Raw genomic sequence first — 16,685 nt, forward strand, 5'->3', positions numbered from 1 at the left:
CGCCGGGCTCTTCAGCTAGTTCATTACTAAAAGTGAAGATTTTCGCAACAGGTACTAAGTAACCAAGCCCATTTTTACAATTCTGACCACTGTCCCTTTATGAGGTAACAGCTTTGCGTCTCCCTGGGTGTGATTTCTCCTCAGTGTAACTACAGCTGTTCTGTGAAGGCCTCAGAGGTTTGTGTGAGAACATTATCATGAAAACCAAGGAGCCCACCAGACAGGTCATGGATAAAGTTGTGGAGAAGAGGAAAGCAGGGTTAGGTTATAAAAAATAGTCCAAGCTCTGAACATCTCACTGAGCACTGTTCAATTCATCATCCAAAAATGGAAGAAGTAGGGCACAAATACAAACCTACCAAGACATGGCCGTCCACCAAACCTGACATCTCAAGCAAGGAGAGCTCTAATGAGAGAAGCAGCCGAGAGGCCCATGGTCACTGCAGGAGCTGCAGTCCAGGTGGGAGAACCTGTCTACAGGACGACTACCAGTCCTATACTCTTTATAGAAGAGCGGCGAGAAGAAAGCCATAAGAAGTCCCGAGCAGGGGAAACAGTGAGCGTGTGAAGAGGGGCTCTGATCAGATGAGAACTTTCTGGGCTAAACGCAATATGCTAACACTGCACATCACCCTGAAAACACCATCCCCATCTTCACAGTCCAGACCCAGATCCCAGAGAATCTGTGACAAGAAGTGAAAATCACTGATCACAGACGTCTCCATCCAATCCACAGATGTGCAAATCTGGTAGAGACCAACCTCAAAAGACTGCAGCAGAGAAAGGTGGTCCTACAAAGACTGACTCAGGTGGGATCAATTCAAATGCACGGCACAATTTTCAGATTTTTATTTTGAAAATATTTAGAAAACCTCATGTAATTTCCTGTACAGGTCACAGATATTTATGAAACAAAATAAAATATTGAAAACTTCACAGGGTATAAATAAATACTTCTTAAAGCACCGTCTAAGAACCTGCACACAATGTAAAATGATGAAGTTTTCTGCAGAGAACTCACCTACCCTTTAATATGTGGACACTAATCAGAATTCTGTTCATGTAAAGAGAAGGTTCTACAGCAGCTCTGCCTCATGAAAAATGAATGACTGACATTATCACAGAGAATGTGACCCCCTCTGCCATCACTTACCTGAGCTGTGAGTGGAGTTTAGTGGCTTTAGTGCTGAAATCTTCCCAGATCGGGTAAGAACTCTGCAGAAAGGAAGAAATTAAGTAAATGATCCGAGATCATATGAAACACGTACTGCTGCTATAACATAAGGTTGGGTACAGAAAAAGGGTGTCTGATGATATACCCTGAGATGCGCCAAGTACAACAGTGAGTGCAGCTCTGGAGTACAACACAGAATTGGTAATGTACACAGTGACTGCACCAGCAGAATAGTGAGTGCAGCTCTGGGGTATAATACAGGATGTAACTCAGGATCAGTAATGTAATGTATGTACACATTGACTGCACCAGCAGAATAGTGAGTGCAGCTCTGGAGTATAATACAGGATGTAACTCAGGAACAGTAATGTAATGTATGTACACAGTGACTGCACCAGCAGAACAGTGAGTGCAGCTCTGGAGGATAATACCCATAAAATCAGACTTTGAAGAGAGGTATTCACTAGTGATGAGCGAATATACTCGTTGCTTGGGTTTTCCAGAGCACGCTCGGGTGACCTCTGAGTATTTTTTAGTGCTCAGAGATTTAGTTTTCATCGCTGAATGATTTACAGCTATTACCCAGCCTGAGTACATGTGGGGATTCCCTAGCAACCCCCACATGTAATCAAGCTGTCTAGTAGTTGTAAATCATGCAGCTGCGGCAAGGAAAACTAAATCTCCGAGCAGTTACAAATGCTCGGAGACCACCCTAGTGTGCTGGGGAAAACTTGAGCAACGAGTACAGTCGCTCATCACTAGTATTCACATCTACCCAGGAATTCAGACTTCATTCTTAAGGAGGCATTCACACTAGACACGTTAGGACCCAGGAGATTTGAGACCACCTTGTCGTTGGTTGCTGGGCATGCATGAATTGGCCAAATTATGGGCTAAGCGTCTCATTTTTTCCTAGTATCCAGAAGTAGCATTGCTATTCATATCTCATATATTCCATATTGACGTGCTTTAGCACTACAGACTGCAACTCTTCTTGTTTATTGTATATGGAGGTAGCTGCTGCTAGTATGCTCCTGTTCACATTAGCTTGGAAGTGACAGTCAGCGTTTTTGTCAATACAGGAGGCTGCTCAGGATCAGTACAGGGTCAGTAATGTATGCAGATGGTGACTCCTGTGTGTGGACGGTTCACATCAGACTGGTGCGCACCTTGGGCTCCTGCACTATGGTCGTCTCTGTCAGGCTTCACACTAGAATACATCTATGGAAGATGCAGTGGGATAAATCCTGGAGCAGGTCGTACTGACAGGACGAGCGTTCCGTACATGTCCTCTGTGCTCCCGCTCTCCAGTGCTGCTGACTAGATCAGATGTGCAGGATCATTGTTCGCTGCTCCTGTTATGTCACATAACCGTTCCCATGTTTCCGAGTAATTCTACATGTTACTATGTGACTGTCGCATCTGCAGCTCGTATACAAATAGTCAGGAATCATTACTATCATCAAACAATTCACATCCTCTCGGCTGCCCAGTGGTAAGAAATCTGTCCTGGCTGATGCTCCAGTAGACACAAGCAGCTGCTGCTGTGCTGAGCTCACAAAGGATGAAAATACAAAAACACCTGATTGTTCCTGATCATTGACAACAAGCGGACATCTTGAAAACGGAGAAATTGTAACTCACGATAAAACAATGAAGCCACCAAAGTCTGTGCAAGTCCTTTAATGCTCCTTTTCTCATGGCTTTTTTTTTATTCTTTGGTATCTAATGATTGTGGTTGTGCTGCACGGTGACTGCGACTGCGTGACAAGGATGTGAGAGCTAACTGCGAATGCAGCGCTCAGAATCCATTATCACATAATAAACATCTGAACATATGTGCCCCCCTGCCCGCCAACTCCACCAGACGGAGCGTCAACACGTCTAACTCCTCGTCTGCCAAGGAGCAGCCCGACATGTCATATCCAAGAAATCCCGTCAATGGAGGAGAAGCTGGCAATTAACACATCATCCCTGCCACATATAACACAGAGAAGCCACAGAGGCCGCCATCCCTGACTGACAGGTCCGAACAAAGCCCAAGAAAAGTGGTACTGTGCAGTGTATATATACAGGACAGGAGGAGTGGTACTGTGCAGTGTATATATACAGGACAGGAGGAGTGGTACTGTGCAGTGTATATATACAGGACAGGAGGAGCGGTACTGTGCAGTGTATATATACAGGACAGGAGGAGCGGTACTGTGCAGTGTATATATACAGGACAGGAGGAGTGGTACTGTGCAGTGTATATATACAGGACAGGAGGAGTGGTACTGTGCAGTATATATACAGGACAGTAGGAGTGGTACTGTGCAGTGTGTATATACAGGACAGGAGGAGTGGTACTGTGCGGTGTATATATACAGGACAGGAGGAGTGGTACTGTGCAGTGTATATATACAGGACAGGAGGAGCGGTACTGTGCAGTGTATATATACAGGACAGGAGGAGCGGTACTGTGCAGTGTATATATACAGGACAGGAGGAGTGGTACTGTGCAGTGTATATATACAGGACAGGAGGAGTGGTACTGTGCCGCGTATATATACAGGACAGGAGGAGTGGTACTGTGCAGTGTATATATACAGGACAGGAGGAGTGGTACTGTGCAGTGTATATATACAGGACAGGAGGAGTGGTACTGTGCAGTGTATATATACAGGACAGGAGGAGTGGTACTGTGCAGTGTATATATACAGGACAGGAGGAGTGGTACTCTGCAGTGTATATATACAGGACAGGAGGAGTGGTACTGTGCAGTGTATATATACAGGACAAGAGGAGTGGTACTGTGCAGTGTATATATACAGGACAGGAGGAGTGGTACTGTGCAGTGTATATATACAGGACAAGAGGAGTGGTACTGTGCAGTGTATATATACAGGACAAGAGGAGTGGTACTGTACAGTGTATATACAGGACAGGAGGAGTGGTACTGTGCAGTGTATATACAGGACAGGAGGAGTGGTACTGTACAGTGTATATACAGGACAGGAGGAGTGGTACTGTGCAGTGTATATATACAGGACAGGTGGAGTGGTACTGTGCAGTGTATATATACAGGACAGGAGGAGTGGTACTATGCAGTGTATATATACAGGACAGGAGGAGTGGTACTGTGCAGTGTATATATACAGGACAAGAGGAGTGGTACTGTGCAGTGTATATATACAGGACAAGAGGAGTGGTACTGTACAGTGTATATACAGGACAGGAGGAGTGGTACTGTGCAGTGTATATATACAGGACAGGGGGAGTGGTACTGTGCAGTGTATATATACAGGACAGGAGGAGCGGTACTGTGCAGTGTATATATACAGGACAGGAGGAGCGGTACTGTGCAGTGTATATATACAGGACAGGAGGAGTGGTACTGTGCAGTGTATATATACAGGACAGGAGGAGTGGTACTGTGCAGTGTATATATACAGGACAGGAGGAGTGGTACTGTGCAGTGTATATATACAGGACAGGAGGAGTGGTACTGTGCAGTGTATATATACAGGACAGGAGGATTGGTACTCTGCAGTGTATACAGTGGCATGTAAAAGTTTGGGCACCCCTAGTCAATATTGCTGTTACTGTGAACAGTTAAGCATGTTGAAGATGAAATGCTCCCTAAAGGGGAGTTACAAATGACACATTTTCCTTTGTATTTTAGGCAAAATATATATATTTTGTTCATCTTTTACATTTTAAAAATTACTGAAAGGAAAATGGGCTGATGAAAAAGTTTTGGCACCCTGCATGGTTAGTACCTATTCCCTTTGCAGGTATCACAGCTTGTAAACTCTTTTAGTAGCAAGACAGGAGTCTTTCATTTCTTGTTTGAGGCATTTTCATCTATTCTTCGTTGGAGAATTCCTCCGGTTCAGTGAGATTCCTGGGTCGTCTCGCATATTCTGCTGTTTTGAGGTCTAGCCACAGATTTTCCATGATGCTCAGATCAGGGGACTGTGAGGGCCATTGTAAAACCTTCAGCTTGCACCTTTTGAGGACATCTATTATAGATTTTCACTTGTGTTTAGGATCATTATCCACTTGTAGAAGACTGTTGTGAATTCTATTTTTGGGCTCCCTCTAGTGGTCACAAGCGGTACTGTGTAGTGTTGTCTTTCTGCAGGTTGGCTGCATCAGCTGGTTCGTTATCCTTGGTTGGTTTCCTATTTAGCTCACCTGGAGACTCAGTTCCTTGCCTGCGATCAATGTATTCAGTGCTCTTCAGATTCCTTGTGTCTACCTTGCTCCCAGTCTCTCCAAGACAAGCTAAGTTTTTGTTTGATCATTTTTTGATTATCGGTGTTCATTATGTTTTTTTGTCCAGCTCGCTAAAATGTGATTTCCTCGCTTGCTGGTTTCTCTAGGGGACTGAGTTTCTCCCCCCACACCGTTAATTGGTGTGGGGGTTCTTGAAATCTCAGAGTGGATATTTTGTAAGGGTTTTTTACTGACCGCATAGATTCTCTTTTCTATTTTCTGCTATCTAGTATTAGTGGGCCTCATTTGCTGAATCTGCTTTCACCCCTGTGTATGTGCCTTCCTCTTACCTCACCGTTATTATCTGTTGGGGGCTTCTATATCTTTGGGGATTATTTCTCTGGAGGCAAGAGAGGTCTTTCTTTCTCTCTAGGGGTAGTTAGTTCCTCAGGCTGGCTCGAGACGTCCAGGATTTTTAGGCACGTTCACCGGCTACTTCTAGTGTGTTTGGATAGGTTCAGATTTGCGGTCAGTCCAGTTTGCCACCTCCCTAGAGCTTGTCCTATGTTTGTTACTTAGCTGGAGTAATTTGTGATCCTCAACCACTAAGGATCATAACAGTATAGCAGGCCAAAAAGGGTTTAATGCATCGCAGAAGTGGGATAAAAAGAAGACCTGAGTACATTTTTTTTTTTTTCCTCCCGCTTTTCCTTTGCTGCAGTCTGTTTAGCTTCTTTCATCCCCTTGAACTCTGGGTGGTTTTGAGCTCAGCTGCAGACATGAATGTTCAGACTCTGACTTCTAGTGTGGATCATCTTACTGCACGGGTGCAAAGTATTCAGGATTTTGTTATTCATAGCCATATGTCAGAACCAAAGATACCCATTCCTGAGTTGTTTTCTGGAGATAGATCTAGGTTTATAAATTTTAAGAATAATTGTAAGTTATTTCTATCTCTGAGACCTCGTTCCTCTGGTGATTCCGCTCAGCAAGTTAAAATTGTTATCTCCTTGTTGCGTGGCGACCCCCAAGATTGGGCTTTCTCTCTGGCGCCAGGAGATCCTGCATTGCTTAATGTAGATGCATTTTTTCTGGCTCTTGGACTGCTTAATGAGGAGCCTAATCTTGAGAATCAGGCAGAAAAAGCATTGCTGGCTATCTCTCAGGGTCAGGATGAAGCAGATGTGTATTGTCAAAAATTTCGGAAATGGTCGGTGCTTACTCAATGGAATGAGTGTGCCCTGGCTGCAAATTTCAGAGAAGGTCTTTCTGAGGCCGTTAAGAATGTTATGGTGGGGTTTCCCACCCCTGCAAGTCTGAGTGATTCTATGGCTTTAGCCATTCAGGTTGATCGGCGTTTGCGGGAGCGCAAATCTGCTCATCCTTTGGCGGTATTTTCCGAACAGAGACCTGAGTCTATGCAATGTGACCGAACTCTGACCAGAATTGAGCGTCAAAGTCATAGACGTCAAAATGGGTTGTGCTTTTACTGTGGTGATTCTACTCATGTTATCTCAGCATGCTCTAAACGCTTAAAAAAAATTGCTAAACCTGTCACCATTGGTACTATACAGCCTAAATTTATTTTGTCTGTTACTTTGATTTGTTCTTTGTCGTCCTACCCGGTTATGGCTTTTGTGGATTCGGGTGCGGCCCTGAATCTGATGGATTTGTCGTTTGCCAGGCGCTGTGGTTTTGTCCTGGAGCCTTTGGAATTTCCTATTCCTCTGAGGGGAATTGATGCTACGCCATTGGCTGAGAATAAGCCTCAGTATTGGACGCAAATGACCATGTGCATGACTCCCGTACATCAGGAGGTGATTCGCTTTCTTGTTCTGCATAATTTGCATGATGTTGTCGTTTTGGGTTTGCCATGGCTGCAAGCTCATAATCCAGTTTTAGATTGGAAAGCTATGTCTGTGTCAAGTTGGGGTTGTCAGGGAATTCATGGCGATACTCCGTTGGTGTCTATTGCTTCTTCCACTCCTTCTGAGGTCCCTGAGTTTTTGTCTGACTACCAGGATGTATTTGATGAGCCCAGGTCCTGTGCCCTGCCTCCTCATAGGGATTGTGACTGTGCTATAAATTTAATTCCTGGTAGTAAATTCCCTAAGGGACGACTTTTTTATTTGTCTATACCAGAGCATGCCGCGATGCGGAGTTATATAAAGGAGTCTTTGGAGAAGGGACATATTCGCCCATCCTCTTCCCCTCTTGGTGCAGGATTTTTTTTTTGTGGCCAAGAAGGACGGTTCTTTGAGACCTTGTATAGATTATCGTCTTCTGAATAAAATCACAGTCAAATTTCAGTATCCTTTGCCACTATTGTCTGATTTGTTTGCTCGGATTAAGGGTGCCAGTTGGTTCACCAAGATAGATCTCCGTGGTGCGTATAACCTTGTGCGCATTAAGCAGGGAGATGAATGGAAAACAGCATTTAATACGCCCGAAGGCCATTTTGAGTACTTGGTGATGCCTTTTGGACTCTCTAATGCTCCTTCTGTGTTTCAGTCCTTCATGCATGACATCTTCCGAGAATATCTGGATAAATTTATGATTGTTTATCTGGATGACATTTTGGTCTTTTCTGATGATTGGGAGTCCCATGTGAAGCAGGTCAGGATGGTGTTTCAGGTCCTGCGTGCTAATGCTTTATTTGTGAAGGGCTCAAAATGCCTCTTCGGAGTACAGAAGGTCTCCTTTTTGGGTTTTATTTTTTCTCCTTCTACTGTGAAGATGGACCCAGTCAAGGTCCAGGCTATTCATGACTGGACTCAGCCCACGTCTGTTAAGAGTCTTCAGAAGTTCTTGGGTTTTGCTAATTTTTACCGTCGTTTCATCGCTAATTTTTCTAGCGTGGTTAAACCTTTGACGGATTTGACCAAGAAGGGTTCTGATGTGACTAATTGGTCTCCTGCGGCCGTGGAGGCCTTTCGGGAGCTGAAGCACCGTTTTTCTTCAGCTCCAGTCTTATGTCAGCCAGATGTCTCTCTCCCCTTCCAGGTCGAGGTTGATGCTTCTGAGATTGGAACAGGGGCTGTTTTGTCGCAGAGAAGCTCTGATGGCTCTGTGATGAAGCCATGTGCTTTCTTTTCAAGAAAGTTTTCGCCTGCCGAGCGGAATTATGATGTTGGTAATCGGGAGTTGTTGGCTATGAAGTGGGCATTTGAGGAGTGGCGACATTGGCTCGAAGGAGCTAAACATCGTGTGGTGGTCTTGACTGGTCACAAAAATCTGATTTACCTTGAATCTGCCAAGCGCCTGAATCCTAGACAGGCTCGTTGGTCGTTGTTTTTCTCCCGTTTCAACTTCGTGGTCTCATACCTGCCTGGTTCGAAGAACGTGAAAGCTGATGCACTTTCTAGGAGTTTTGTGCCTGACTCTCCGGGAGTTTCTGAGCCGGCTGGTATTCTCAGAGAGGGAGTGATTTTGTCTGCCATTTCCCCAGATTTGCGACGAGTGCTGCAGAAATTTCAGGCGGATAGACCTGACCGTTGTCCACCAGAGAGACTGTTTGTCCCGGATAGATGGACCAGCAAAGTTATTTCCGAGGTTCATTCTTCGGTGTTGGCGGGTCATCCTGGGATTTTTGGTACCAGAGATTTGGTGGCTAGGTCCTTCTGGTGGCCTTCCTTGTCACGGGATGTGCGTTCCTTTGTGCAGTCTTGTGGGATTTGTGCTCGGGCTAAGCCTTGCTGTTCTCGTGCCAGCGGTTTGCTTTTGCCTTTGCCTGTTCCGAAAAGGCCTTGGACGCACATTTCCATGGATTTTATTTCGGATCTTCCAGTATCTCAGAAAATGTCTGTCATCTGGGTGGTGTGTGATCGTTTTTCCAAGATGGTCCATTTGGTGCCCTTGCCTAAGTTGCCTTCTTCCTCCGATTTGGTTCCTCTATTTTTTCAGAATGTGGTTCGCTTGCACGGCATTCCTGAAAATATTGTGTCTGATAGAGGATCCCAGTTTGTGTCCAGGTTTTGGCGGACTTTTTGTGCTAAGATGGGCATTGATTTGTCTTTTTCGTCGGCATTCCATCCTCAGACTAATGGCCAAACCGAGCGAACTAATCAGACGTTGGAAACTTATTTGAGATGTTTTGTTTCTGCTGATCAGGATGATTGGGTGACTTTTTTGCCATTGGCCGAGTTTGCCCTTAATAATCGGGCTAGTTCTGCTACTTTGGTTTCGCCTTTTTTCTGCAATTCTGGTTTCCATCCTCGTTTTTCCTCGGGTCAGGTTGAGCCTTCTGACTGTCCTGGGGTGGATTCTGTGGTGGATAGGTTGCAGCAGATTTGGAACCATGTGGTGGACAATTTGAGGTTGTCACAGGAGAAGGCTCAGCGCTTTGCCAACCGCCGCCGCGGTGTGGGTCCCCGACTCCGTGTTGGGGATTTGGTGTGGCTGTCTTCTCGGTATGTTCCTATGAAGGTCTCCTCTCCTAAATTCAAGCCTCGCTTCATCGGTCCTTATAAGATCTTGGAAATCCTTAACCCGGTGTCCTTTCGCTTGGATCTTCCGGTGTCGTTTGCCATTCACAACGTGTTCCATAGGTCTTTGTTGCGGCGGTACGTTGTACCTGTGGTTCCTTCTGTTGAGCCTCCTGCTCCGGTGTTGGTTGAGGGCGAGTTGGAGTACGTGGTGGAGAAGATCTTGGATTCTCGTCTCTCCAGGCGGAGGCTTCAGTATCTGGTCAAGTGGAAGGGCTATGGTCAGGAGGATAATTCCTGGGTGGTTGCCTCTGATGTGCATGCGGCCGATTTAGTTCGTGCCTTTCACGCTGCTCATCCTGATCGCCCTGGTGGTCTTGGTGAGGGTTCGGTGACCCCTCCTTAAAGGGGGGGTACTGTTGTGAATTAGACTTTTTTGGCTCCCTCTTGTGGTCACTAGTGATATGACTCTGGGATTGTCTTTCCTCAGTTTGGCACCCACCTGGGTCGTTAGTCCAGGGGTGTTGCTATATAAACTTCCTGGTTTCTCAGTCCAGTGCCTGGCATCGTTGTAATCAGTTCCTTTCTGTTTGCTCCTGTCTGCTGGTCTTGGATCTTGCAAAATTAAGCTAAGTCCTGCTTCCTTGTTTTTTGGTTATTTGCTTTGCTCTTATTTTGTGTCCAGCTTGTACTAAATGTGATTCCTGATTTTGTGAATTCTATTTTTGGGCTCCCTCTAGTGGTCACAAGCGGTACTGTGTAGTGTTGTCTTTCTGCAGGTTGGCTGCATCAGCTGGTTCGTTATCCTTGGTTGGTTTCCTATTTAGCTCACCTGGAGACTCAGTTCCTTGCCTGCGATCAATGTATTCAGTGCTCTTCAGATTCCTTGTGTCTACCTTGCTCCCAGTCTCTCCAAGACAAGCTAAGTTTTTGTTTGATCATTTTTTGATTATCGGTGTCCATTATGTTTTTTTGTCCAGCTCGCTAAAATGTGATTTCCTCGCTTGCTGGTTTCTCTAGGGGACTGAGTTTCTCCCCCCACACCGTTAGTTGGTGTGGGGGTTCTTGAAATCTCAGAGTGGATATTTTGTAAGGGTTTTTTACTGACCGCATAGATTCTCTTTTCTATTTTCTGCTATCTAGTATTAGTGGGCCTCATTTGCTGAATCTGCTTTCACCCCTGTGTATGTGCCTTCCTCTTACCTCACCGTTATTATCTGTTGGGGGCTTCTATATCTTTGGGGATTATTTCTCTGGAGGCAAGAGAGGTCTTTCTTTCTCTCTAGGGGTAGTTAGTTCCTCAGGCTGGCTCGAGACGTCTAGGATTTTTAGGCACGTTCACCGGCTACTTCTAGTGTGTTTGGATAGGTTCAGATTTGCGGTCAGTCCAGTTTGCCACCTCCCTAGAGCTTGTCCTATGTTTGTTACTTAGCTGGAGTAATTTGTGATCCTCAACCACTAAGGATCATAACAGAAGACATAATCTTTTCACCTTCAGCTTTTTTACGGATGATGTTATGTTTGCATCAAGAATTTGTTCTAATTTCATTGACTCCATTCTTCCCTCTACTCGTGAAATGTTCCCCGTGTCATTGGCTGTAACATGACTCCAAAGCATGATTGATCCACCTCCATGCCTAATGGTTGGCGAGATTTTGTGCCCTTTTTTTTCCCCACACATACCTTTGATCATTGTGGCCACAGAGTTCTATGTTAATGTAATTGGCCAACAGGACTTGTTTCCCAAATGCTTCAGGCTTGTTTGGATTTTCTTTTGCATACTTCTGACACTGAATTTTATGGTGAGGACGCAGGAGAGGTTTTAATCTGATGACTCTTCCATGAAGGTTATATTTGTGCAGGTGTCTCTGAACAATAGAACAATGTACCACAACTCCAAAGTCTGCTAAATCTTTCTGAAGGTCTTTTGCAGTCAAGCGGGGTTTCTGATTTGCCTCTCTAGCTATCCTATCAGCAGCTCTCACTTAAATTTTGCTTGGTCTTCCAGACTTTATCTTAGCCTCCAATATTCCTGGTAATTATCATTTCTTAATTACATTTCGAACTGAGGGAAGGACAACTTGTAAACGTTTTGCTGTCTTCTTATAACCTTCTCCTGCTTTGTGGGCACCACTTTCATTTTCAGAGTGCTGGGCAGCTGCTTAGAAGAACCCATGACTGCTGGTTTTTGGCACAAGGTTAGAGGAGGCTGGGTTTTTCTAAAGCTGGGAAATTGCATCACCCGACCTTTCCTAAAGATGATAGTGAACAAATCATATTCCTAACAGGCTAATTAAGGTCTGAAACCTTGGTCCAAGTTATCTGAGCACAAATATCCAGGGGTGCCCAAACTTTTGCATTGGAGCATTTTCCTTTTTGTAATTTTTAAAATGTAAAAGACAGTATTTTTTTTGTTTGACTAAAATACAAAGGAAATGTGTTATGTTTAACTGTAGGCCTTTTAGAGAACATTTAATCTTCAACTTGCTTAACTGTTCATAATAACAGTAATTTTGACCAGACTTTTACATGCCACTGTATATATACAGAATAATACAGATACAGTGTTTGTGGAGACGGGATTGGTGCCACTCTGTGTCTGTGCAGTTTGTGGAGATAGTGAACCCATAAAACATACTAATGAGACTTCGAATGACCTTCAGCCCCTCGTCTCCATTGTGCTGACCCCCGCCCATTGTCTCTGTGGCTCTGACCCCCAGACCTTTCTCTCCGTGGCTCTGACCCCTAGCTCCTTATCTCCGTGGCTCTGACTCCCGATCCTTTGTCTCCATCACTGTGAACCCTAGTACGGTACGTTGTCTCCGAGGCTCTGATCCCTGGCCTTTTTTCTCTATTGCTCTGAACCTCGGCCAATCTCTAAGGGTACTGTCACACAGTGGCACTTTGATCGCTCCGACGGCACAATCCGTGACATTGCAGCGTCACTTGATTATCGCTCCAGCGTCGTAGACTGCGGTCACACTTTGCAATGCACGGCGCTGGAGCGATAATTTCATGACGTAGTTGCGATGTAGAAGTCATACGGGACATTGGGAATATCGTGCACACCTTTGTTACACGCTGCGATCATGCCGCCACAGCGGGACACTTGACGACGAAATAAAGTTTCAAACGATCTGCTACGACGTACGATTCTCAGCGGGGTCCCTGATCGCAGTAGCGTGTCAGACACAGCGATATCGTAACTATATCGCTGGAACGTCACGGATCGTGCCGTTGTAGCGACCAAAGTGCCACTGTGTGACAGTACCCTAAGACTCTGACCCCCAGCTCCTTGTCTCCATGGGTCTGACTCTCAGTGACTCTGACCCCCTCCAGCTCATTCTCGCTGTGGCTCTGATCAATGGCCCCTTCTCTCAATGGCTCTGACCCTGAGCCTCTTCTCTCAGTGGCTCTGACCCATGGCCCCTTCTCTCAGTGACTCTGACCCCATCTCTTAGTGGCTCTGTACCCTGGACCATTCTTTCGGTAGCTCTGACCCCCGCGCCCTTCTCTCTGTGGCTCAGACTCTGACTCCATGGCTCTGACACCTGGCCCCTTCTCACAGTGGTTCTGTCTCCTGGCCCCTTCTCTCAATAGCTCTGACCCCCAACCTCTTCTTTCACTGGCTCTGACCTCCAGTTCCTTCTCTCAGCAGCTCTGACACCCACCCCTAGTCTCCGTGGCTCTGAAACCCCAGGCCCTTGTATCCATTGCTGTGAACCCCGGCCACATCTCTAAGTGGCTCTGACCCCTGGCCCCTTGTCTCAGTGGCTGACCTCCAGCCCCTTCTCTCAGTGACTGACCCCCATCCACTTGTCTATATTGCCCTGAACCTCTGGTCCCTTGTCTCCATTGCATTGAACCCCCAGCCCCTTAACTCCATTGCTCTGACCCCCGTAACCTTCTCTTAGTGGCTCTGACCCCTGTCCACTTGTCTCCATGGCTCTGAACCCCTGGGCTCTTGTCTGCCCTGAACCCCGGTCCCATCTCTCAGTGGCTTTTACCCCCGGGCCCCTATCTCTTGGTGGCTCTGACCCCTGATCTCGGTGGCTCTGACCCCCAGGCCCCTTTCTCTTCTCTTGGTGGCTCTGACCCCTGCTCTCTGCAGCTCTGACCCCTGACCCCTTTCTATCGGTGGCTCTGACCTCCGTCCTGTTTCTATCGGCGGCTCTGACCCCTGGCCCCTTTCTATCGTCGGCTCTGACCCCTGACCCCCGGCCCCTTTCTATCGGTGGCTCTGACTTCTCTCGGCGGCTCTGACCCCCGGCCCCTTTCTATCGGTGGCTCTGACCATTTCTCTCAGCGGCTCTGACCCCCGGCCCCTTTCTATCGGTGGCTCTGACCCCCGGCCCCTTTCTATCGGTGGCTCTGACTTCTCTCAGCGGCTCTGACCCCCGGCCTCTTTCTATCGGTGGCTCTGACCATTTCTCTCAGCTGCTCTGACCCCCGGCCCCTATCTATCGGTGGCTCTGACCCTCGGCCCCTTTCTATCGGTGGCTATGACCCCCGTCCTCTTTCTATTGGTGGCTCTGACCCCCAGCCCCTTTCTATTGGTGGCTCTGACCCCTGGCCCCTTTCTATCGGTGGCTCTGACCCGCGGCCTTTTTCTATCGGTGGCTCTGACTTCTCTTGGCGGCTCTGACCCCCGTCCTCTTTCTATTGGTGGCTCTGACCCCCGGCCCCTTTCTATCGGTGGCTCTGACCCCCGGCCCCTTTCTATCGGTGGCTCTGACCCCCGGCCCCTTTCTATCGGTGGCTCTGACCCCCGGCCCCTTTCTATCGGTGGCTCTGACTTCTCTCAGCGGCTCTGACCCCCGGCCTCTTTCTATCGGTGGCTCTGACCATTTCTCTCAGCTGCTCTGACCCCCGGCCCCTATCGGTGGCTCTGACCCTCGGCCCCTTTCTATCGGTGGCTATGACCCCCGGCCTCTTTTTATCGGTGGCTCTGACCCCCGGACCCTTTCTATCAGTGGCTCCGACTTCTCTCGGCGGCTCTGACTCCCCTCGGCGGCTCTGACTCCCGGCCCCTTTCTATCAGTGGCTCTGACCCCCGGCCTTTTCTCTCCATCATTTTGACCTTCAGGTAAAGACGTTTGTGGTCTGGCACAGATGAGAGCTGTGATATTGCCCAGGATATGATGGTGGATGAAGCGCGTTCTAGTCCCCTGGTGATATGACCATGATGATAAGTAAGATGGAGCAGGCAGCAGCAGGAGGAGTAGATCTTGGTGCCGCATGATGCCCGCCAGGTGCCCCCGGGTGACATCCCTGGTAACACCCTGGTAATGCAGGGGTGAGATGCTCTGCAGCAGCCCAGCCTCCTGGAACTTACACAAAGATGGCAGCCCCTCCCCTACTGCCGGGAGATGACAGACCCCGGGAGATGACAGACCCCGTTACCTTCATGTCATTGATGATTGCCTGGAAGAGCCCCCCCAGCGCCCCGCACTCCTTGTCCACCGCCTCCATGCTTCGCAGATGTTGGGGTCCCGGGAGTCCAGCGGGTGACAGCAGACGCGGCTTCTGGAGGGTCCGGAGCGGAGAGTCCCGACAATTCCCCAATCAGTCAGTGCCCCATGTCCGGGGAGCAGCGGCCGCCCAGCATCCCCCGGCCAGGGGAGAACAGGGGCAGAAACGGGAGCACCGGGCTCTGCAGCGACCTGCCTGCCTGCTGCCTGCACTGCAGACTGGGGAGAGGGAGGAGGAGGGACGGAGCTGTCACAGCCGGAGGGAGGGGGCGCTGTCTGTAACATGGGGGATCAGAGCTCAATCCCTGGATCATCCCCGGACACATGGACTCACACACTGCCCAGACCTGCCCCAGTCACATCACAAAAATGGATATACCCCAGCACTGCCCCAGTGACGTCATGAGTATGCCCCAGTGACGTCTCATAAATGGATATACACCAGCACTGCCCCAGTTATGTCACATAAAATAGATTCTCTTAATCACTGTAGCAGAGGTTTTTGCGGTAAACCGTAGTTTGGACAGCTCCAGATTTGTACAATAGGCTAAGCTAAACTACTATTCTGCTGGTGCAGTCACTGTGTACATACATTACATTACTGATCCTGAGTTACATCCTGTATTATACCCCAGAGCTGCACTCACTATTCTGCTGGTGCAGTCACTATGTACATACATTACATTACTGATCCTGAGTTACATCCTGTATTATACTCCAGAGCTGCACTCACTATTCTGCTGGTGCAGTCACTGTGTACATACATTACATTACTGATCCTGAGTTACATCCTGTATTATACCCCAGAGCTGCACTCACTATTCTGCTGGTGCAGTCACTATGTACATACATTACGTTACTGATCCTGAGTTACATCCTGTATTATACTCCAGAGCTGCACTCACTATTCTGCTGGTGCAGTCACTATGTACATACATTACGTTACTGATCCTGAGTTACATCCTGTATTATACCCCAGAGCTGCGCTCACTATTCTGCTGGTGCAGTCACTGTGTACATACATTACATTACTGATCCTGAGTTACATCCTGTATTATACCCCAGAGCTGCGCTCACTATTCTGCTGGTGCAGTCACTGTGTACATACATTACATTACTGATCCTGAGTTACATCCTGTATTATACCCCAGAGCTGCGCTCACTATTCTGCTGGTGCAGTCACTGTGTACATACATTACATTACTGATCCTGAGTTACATCCGGTATTATACTCCAGAGCTGCACTCACTATTCTGCTGGTGCAGTCACTGTGTACATACATTACTGATCCTGAGTTACATCCTGTATTATACCCCAGAGCTGCGCTCACTATTCTGCTGGTGCAGTCACTGTGTACATACATTACATTACTGATCCTGAGTTACATCCTGTATTATACCCCAGAGCTGCACTCAC

At 47.4% G+C, this 16,685-nt stretch overlaps 1 protein-coding gene across 2 annotated transcripts in view; it reads right to left on the reverse strand.

The window, feature by feature from the left end:
- The window catches only part of MTSS2 (MTSS I-BAR domain containing 2), a 45,797-nt gene extending 30,307 nt beyond the window's left edge, over positions 1-15,490 (reverse strand). For both annotated transcript variants that reach the window (XM_077288942.1, XM_077288941.1), the window contains exons 1-2: positions 15,202-15,490; positions 1,154-1,215 (exon numbers count right to left, since the gene is read on the reverse strand). In XM_077288942.1, the coding sequence (XP_077145057.1) occupies positions 1,154-1,215; positions 15,202-15,270 (131 nt within the window). In that variant the 5' untranslated portion in view covers positions 15,271-15,490. The remainder of the gene's footprint in view (positions 1-1,153; positions 1,216-15,201) is intronic.
- Between the last annotated feature and the right edge of the window lie 1,195 nt (positions 15,491-16,685).

This window comes from Ranitomeya variabilis, chromosome 2 (genome assembly GCF_051348905.1).
Source record: "Ranitomeya variabilis isolate aRanVar5 chromosome 2, aRanVar5.hap1, whole genome shotgun sequence".
Classification (NCBI taxonomy): domain Eukaryota; kingdom Metazoa; phylum Chordata; class Amphibia; order Anura; family Dendrobatidae; genus Ranitomeya; species Ranitomeya variabilis.